We start from the raw sequence: 7,485 nt of genomic DNA, 5'->3' as shown, positions 1-7,485 counted from the left end.
GTCTGATGTAGGGTCAATCGCTAACTTAAGCTGCTTGACTTTTATGAAACTTATCTAAAGTCTTGAAGTCTTGATGTTCTTTAAAATGAGTGACTGAAAGTAGCTGCTGTATCAAGTTATTTGAGGATTTGGTGGTGAGTGGTTTGTGTCAGTGTGCCCCAGTAAAAGCTCTACTTCTATCATGGGAAATTGTAGGCCAGAGTCTTTGGGGCTTTTTGTGGGCTATAAATGAGATTAGTGACTATGGGAAGTGAGTGTCTCCTGTGGACTGGTATGGCTACATGTGGTTGGATTTCCATAGTCCATCCCTAAACAATCAGCCCCTCTATTGTGCAGCCTGGGCTGTAAAACATCCCAAGCCTACGTCATATTTAGTTTTCAGACAAGTACGTGTATAACACTCAGCTCCTTTGCCTAAGTGGGCAGTGCTAAGTGGTCTAGGAAGGCATGAAGGATCTTGTGAGGGTGTGTAGGAACCATTGATTATTTCCATATATATATATGGAATGCTTCTGAATATGAAAGCTCTGTCATCATTCCTAGGTCCACTTCAAGGCTCTTCTCTTCCATGAGGGAGCTGAGCTAGCCTATCCCACACCCAGAACCTGTCAACCAGACTTGTACTTCATCATGGGAGTGGATTAGAGGAGTTTTTCTGTAGAGGCTCCAAGATCAACCCCCTACCTTCCCTTGTCCAGTTCAGAGTCCTAGCTGAGGACTTGCTCTGGAAACAGTCATCAGAAAAGCAGAATGATGGAGAGGTTGACATGTGGGTTGGGTCCCAAACCTTTCTCAAAAACAGTTTTAAATTTTGTATTGTTTTATTTTAACTTTCTCCTCTCTTTTCTATCTTTCTCCCTCCCCCTCTATCTCTCCCTTCCTTAAAACAAACAAACAAACAAGACATCATTTTCATCCATTGCTTCATTCTACATAGAACTCTTTCATCCAGTATGTGAATTTTCATGTTATATTTCTCTAGCAGGAACAATGGGCCATTTTTAGCTGGCTGATTCTTAGAGTCTTTGAACTGGCCTCTGGAATCTGTAAGGATAAACAGGAGCCAGTGAGGCTGGCCTGTGTTTGATTTAAAATTGGAAACCCAGCAGTCAGAGGCAAGCTTTATATATCTGGGAGTGTGGGAGCCTCGAGTCCTGATTTATGAGGGAGCTCAGTGAAAGCACATGAAAGTCGAGGTAATATTTATAAATTCTTTCCTCCAAAGATAGATGGAATGTTCTGCCAAGCTGGAGTTATATAGCACCTTTTTTGGGGGGTGAAGGGAGGTTGTTTAAATCTGATTATTCAATGTCTGAAAGGAAAGGGGGGATGTCAGAGGCACAGCACCTGCTCCAGAGTCTGTAAAGAAGAAACAGGCCTGAGCCCTCTCTTGCTCCTTGCACACTAGCAACATTTGGTGGCTCCTTCCTCTTGCTCCAGACACTGACCTCTCTTTGCTTTACTCAGTGGGCAAAATTCTACTCTCAAATATGCTGATCACACTGCAGTATAATAAGTAAAAAGAACTGTGTTGTCTTCTTTCATTAAACAAACAACAAAGAGCATTCCTCTCATTGCTAAATGTAATTAGACAGGATTGATTCTTTGGGGATCCTAGCCATGGTGGGTAGGAAGAGGGGAAAAGAAGATGAAGTTGTGGAAGGGAGGAGAAAGATGATGATGGACCTTGGGTACCCTAGATGCTAAGGTTACTGTGTTATGGGTACATTGTTCTAGATAAACTGAGTCAGAATAGCTGATGCCTAGCTGTAGAGATTAGCATTACCAGGCCTGGTAAGAGGCTTGGGATCCACCAGCCAGTTCAGGGGAGTCACAAGCTATCAGGGCTCTTTCAGTAAGGGGCAGACCAGAGCAGCAGCCTCGGCTTTGTCTATCTGTTGTGGAATGTGCTGATATTATGTTCCCCAAAATATTGTGCACCCTAATAAACTTATCTGGGGTCAGAGAACAGAACAGCCACTAGGTATAGAGGACAGAAAATAGTGGCACACATGCCTTTAATCCTAGCATTCCAGAGGCAGAGATCCGCCTGGATCTCTGTGAGTTCAAGGCCATACTGGAAACAGCCAGGCATGGTAACAAGAGCCTTTAATCCCAGGAAGTGATGGCAGAAAGCAGAAAAATATATAAGGCATGAGGACCAGGAACTAGAGCTGGTTAAGCTTTTAGGCTTTTGAGTAGCACAGTTCAGTTGAGAGGCATCCAGTCTGAGGAAACAGGATCAGCTGAGGAATTGGCAAGGTGAGGTAGCTATGGCTTGTTCTGCTTCTCTGATCTTCCAGCATTCACCCCAATACCTGGCTTCAGATTTGATTTTATTCCTAAGACCATTTAAGATTCATGCTACAGTGGAATTCTGTCCTTTAAGTATAACAGCCATCAAGATGATCACAGTGGCTGTTGCTGTCTGCAAGAAACCTTCAAGACTGGATCCGGTGGTGTTTCTCATTGAAGTGTGTGTGTGTGTGTGTGTGTGTGTGTGTGTGTGTGTGTGTGTGTGTATGTATTTGGGGTGTCAATAGACCCTCATCTGAAATCTCAGCAACTCCTTCTTGCATCTGTCTCCTAGCTGTATGTAATTCTGTCCCACTGCACATAGTCCTAAGAGGTGCTGGAGCATATAGAAGAAGGAGGGCCTCTGTGTATGTAGCTATAGGGACATGTTATCTATGCTGGGACGTAACTTTTCAGAGATGTGCCTGGAAGGTTTGGGGTCACGCATGCTCCTTTAAGTAATCCCTCACCCATGCTCCTATCAGCCCAATAACCTCATTGGTCCACCAAGCCAGACTTGGGTGAAATTGTTAATTGGTCTGTCATTGGTGCTCTATCTGGAGTGAGTGGACTTTGGTCACCTCTCCCCAGGAAATGTAGATACAACACTATTTCTCACTCTGAACTCAACAGGTTAGAAAGCGGGGCCAGTCATATGCCCAAGCAGCAGGTGCTCACTGCTAAATAACCCTGAGTCTCCAAGACAGGAGGCTGCAAAAACAGTTTTAGTACATTGTATTTGGGAAAGTAAATATGAATGGGGCAGGACCAGGCACAGCCAGCTTGTCATAGGGCTAGCTGGCTTTGACCTTGATGCCTCAGAGCTTCCAGGACAGGAGGAAGCAACACCCTTCTGCTCCTCCCCCACAGTTTTAAACAGCACTTTGCTTCCGAGGGAGGGATCCGCCTGCTGGGCAGCTCTGGCCTGTCAGTTCTTGGCTGAGAGCAAGTAGGGGCCACTCTATCTTACCTGTCAGTTCCTGCCCTGGCAAAAGAGTTCTACATGAAAGGCTCCGAGGCCTGGAAAACATAAGCATGAGTAGTTTCAGGGCGGTGTGTGGATCACAAATAGAAGGGTTGCTTCAGCTGCCTTGCCAGAAACTGGCACAGAAATATAAAAAGAGCCTCCTAGCTGAACTCTTAGCGGCGTGTTTGTAAGTACTTCACATAACTTACAACTTTGGTTGTTAGGATTCTATGTCAGTGCTCCAGCCAGGTTATCTACAGGGCACAGGAAGATGACCCTGGAGACCTCTGACAGAATACTTGGAGATCTGAGTTATGTTTGCCCCAGCAGAGGATGTTGCTTTCTTCGGCAGATGGCTCTGGGTTCCATATCCACACGTCAGTCTCAGCTCTCCTGTTTCAGTGACTCCAGTCTGCTATCCAGTCACCTCTGAGTCCCTGGTGCTTCTGAGACTCATCCCCAAATCCCTACATGGAAATGTGCAGCCACGCCTGACTCTTAGCAAAGTCAGAGGTTAGTCAACCCAGTCAGCAACTTTCTCCTGCTCTCCTGATGGGAGGGTTGACAGTGATCCTGGCACCATGGCCAATTCTCACTTGAGATTCAGCAAGATGGCCCAGAAAGTCTTTTCTTGCCTTCTCTTGGCCTTTGTCCCTTGGGGCATTTTGAGGGAGGCAAGCCTTGTTGACTATTGGTGCTAGAAGGGTAGTTAACTGTGGTAGTAATAGTACCTAAGTTTATCAAGGGGCCTCCACTTGTACTTAGGGCCTACTCCCTGATAGGTGTGTTGAGAATATTATTATTGGGCTGATAAGATGGCTCAGCAAGTAAAGGGCTTGCCCTGTGGTCCTGAAAACCTAAGTTCCATCCCTGGAGAATGAGAGACATGATTCCATAGAGCTGTTCTCTGACCTCCACATGTGCACTGTGACACATGTACTCTCCTATAAACATCATGCACACAGAATAATAACAAAATTTAAAAGTAGTGTTCATGGGCTGAGAACATAGCTCAGTGGTAGAGTGCTTGTTAGCATGTATAAGGCCCTGGTTCAATCACCAGTATAGAATAAAAGGAAGGAAGGAAGAAAGAAAGAAAGGAAGGAAGGAAGGAAGGAAGGAAGGAAGGAAAGGAAAGAAGAAAGAAAGAGAATCCCATTCTTGTAATCCTTGCCAATGTGGAGAAAGACCACTATTGTTATCACAGTGGAGGCAAAGGGGTCATGTCCAGCCAAGAAGGATATCAAGCCTAAGCTGTGCACTCAGTTGTAAGATGAGAAGCTAAGAACAGTGGCTGCTCCATAGGATGGTAGCGAGCTCCTATATAGACTCAGCACCCTCACTTAGCAAAGACAATGTGTGGACCCTGATGTCATGAAGGGCACAGCCATGGAGATAACAGAAGGGCAGGGTTGCAGCCCTAGGCTGTCCCACTGCAGAGCACACCCTCACTGTTTTACAAATGAGGAAACAATGGGGGAGGTTGGGGCCAAGGAAGAGCAACCTTTTTGATGAGCCCCAGTCCAGGGTCCACCTCACAAAACACTAAACTTCCACTTCCCTTGACATTCAAATGTTGACTGAAGAGGCCCCTCAGCCTCTGGACAACTTGATCCAAGCTCTGGGTATGGCCGGTGTCATAGACAGGACTAACAGTCTGAATTGCTATCGCACCTTGGCTGGAGCCATCTTGCCATTAGAATCTCTAACCCTTCCAAACCTTCTAATTACCAGATACTTGACAACCAGAGTGGCTGTGGGGAACTAGGAGTCAATAACTGGAGATCCTTCTCTACTGTGATTGACACAGGCCTTTTAGCAGCACATATATTTCTTCCTTTTTCTAAAACTGGGGTTTAGAAAGCACAGGACAGCCTTGAACTGCTGATCCTGATGCCTCTACCTTCTGAATGCTGGCCTCATGCCACTAGGCCCAGTTAACGTGGTGTTTCTTGAGAACCCAGGGCCTCATGCATATTAGGCAAGCATTCTATCAGCGAGCTCTCTATGTCCAGCCCTTTACTGAGATGTCTCATTGTTCTTTGCTACCAACTTGGTCATTACACTGGAAGACTTGTATCCAAACCTTTTCTATATGCAGCAGTGCAAGAATTTATTGCGTTTACACAAAACAAACAAAAAATGACAGTTGTAGGAAATAGTGTTTTAGTTAGAAGCAGAAAAGGGAACAAAATAGGAATGTGGGTGACTTATTCATTCCCCCTCTCTTTCATTCAAATTTCTCTCCGTCTTCTCCTTCTAGATGGATACAAACATATTACAACTGACCCCCAGCTTTATACCCAGCTCAAAAAAAAAAAAAAAAAAAAGAATCACAGAGAAAAAGGAACAAGCCAGAGCTTCACAGAAGGGAACTGATGTTTTCCAAATGGCCTGACCTCAGTCATTGAAATCTCTATCACTGCCCCTCATTCCAATGTCCAGATGACATTTTTCCAGTCCAACAGCAGATGAGGTCTTTTCTTTGCTCTAAGAAGCTCCAGGAACTATGGTGTGGACTGATGGCTACAGGCCACTTTGATGCCAAACATTGGGTGCCATGTAGGACCCTACCCAGGAGGTTCTGAGGTGTTACTAGGCTAAGAAGACCTCTTCATTTTTCACACGCGCGCGCACACACACACACACACACACACACACACACACACACCATGGAGTTAATGATCATTTCCGTTGGAAACAGAAAACAAAAACAAAAAGGATGAAGCAAACAAAATAGGAGCACGGATCCTTGGCTCATTGTCTGTGCAGAGATGGGACGTCTGCTTCAGCTCTTGAGGCCTGGGATGCGTTGATGCGGGTCTCAGCCTGAGGCATTCTCTGTCAAGGGGGTGGGAGCAGGTGGGAAGCTGGCAGGAAAAGAGATGCAGAAAGGGAAAGAGGCTGCAGTCCACGTTGCCTAAGACACAACAGAGGCCAGAGGAAGCTGGGAAACAGAGAAAGACACCCATGGCCTGGGTAGGATTCTCACCACAGTGAGGGTAGCCATTGTCCAGCAAAGCTTGCAGCCCATGAGCTTCACCGGCACATGGCAATAGCAGCCTCTGGTGCAGCCTCACTTGGACACCAGCATGTGGACAAACTCCTCATAGTTCACTTGCCCATCACCGTCTGTATCTGCTGCCCGTATCATTTCCTCCACCTCCTCATCACTCAGCTTCTCCCCCAGCCTGGTCATCACGTGCCTCAGCTCGGCGGCGCTGACATAGCCGTTGCCGTCCTTGTCGAACACTCGGAAGGCCTCCCGGATCTCCTCCTCGCTGTCAGTGTCTTTCATCTTCCTGGACATCATGCTCAGGAACTCAGGGAAGTCCACAGTGCCATTTCCATCCTTGTCGATTTCATTCACCATGCCCTGGAGCTCAGCCTCCGTGGGATTCTGACCCAGGGACCGCATGACCGTGCCCAGTTCCTGGGTGGTGATGCAGCCATCCCCATCCTTGTCAAACAGAGAGAAGGCCTCCTTGAACTCAGCGATTTGCTCCTCAGTCAGCTGGTTGGCCATGCTGGCAGGTCTTGGGTGATATGGCAGAGGTGGCCAGGCTGGTCTCTGCTCCCAAGCACTAACTGTGGGCTGGGCTCCTCTCCCCAGATCTGTAAGGACAGGTGGAGACTTCAAGGGGCGGCTGTCTGTCTGGCTTTCTAGCCCTGGCTTGACTGGCTGGAGCTTAAGAAGGAGCAGGGTCCTCCCCCGTCATTGGTCTGGCAGGATTGGGCTGCCAGCCACAGACACCCCCGCCCCTGTGGTTGCCTGAAGGCCAGGTCCTGTTTAGACAAGAGTCCAAGAGCAGCAACCAGGCTGGCCTGCTAATTGAGCTGATGCCAGCCCTTGTGTGTGAAAGGCACTTTTCCTCATCAAACACCATCCGGGCCGGCAGCAGCCACGGCAACACCTCCATCCTGGTGTAGGGAAAACCTTTTTGAAAAACAGACTTGGTCTTCTCGCTGCCTGCTTCCCACTTCCTTTTGTTTTCTCAATTTTGCATGCCCCCACACAATCTTCTACTCACCTCTCAATAAAATAACTATTTCCCTTTCTTCCATGGACCAGAAGTTTTCTGTATATGAAAAGTAGAAATTGCCTGTACGTTCCTTGTCTTTCATTTCCAAACCTGGTGATTTCCTTGGATTTTCAAGACAGGTATGATTTTTTTTCTTCAGGTAAAAGCAGGGTTCTCTTGTCTTTGGGAATGTATGACATG

At 46.9% G+C, this 7,485-nt stretch overlaps 1 protein-coding gene across 1 annotated transcript; it reads right to left on the bottom strand.

The window, feature by feature from the left end:
- Window positions 1-6,338: 6,338 nt before the first annotated feature.
- LOC118583508 (calmodulin-like protein 3) lies at window positions 6,339-6,788 on the bottom strand. Its single transcript, XM_036186882.1, has one exon. It carries the CDS (start codon window positions 6,786-6,788, stop codon window positions 6,339-6,341), a length of 450 nt encoding a protein of 149 aa, XP_036042775.1.
- Between the last annotated feature and the right edge of the window lie 697 nt (window positions 6,789-7,485).

Source organism: Onychomys torridus, chromosome 5 (genome assembly GCF_903995425.1).
Source record: "Onychomys torridus chromosome 5, mOncTor1.1, whole genome shotgun sequence".
Taxonomy (NCBI): domain Eukaryota; kingdom Metazoa; phylum Chordata; class Mammalia; order Rodentia; family Cricetidae; genus Onychomys; species Onychomys torridus.
The sequence above is the reverse complement of the archived record's forward strand: the minus strand, read 5'-3'. Positions and strand labels throughout refer to the sequence as shown.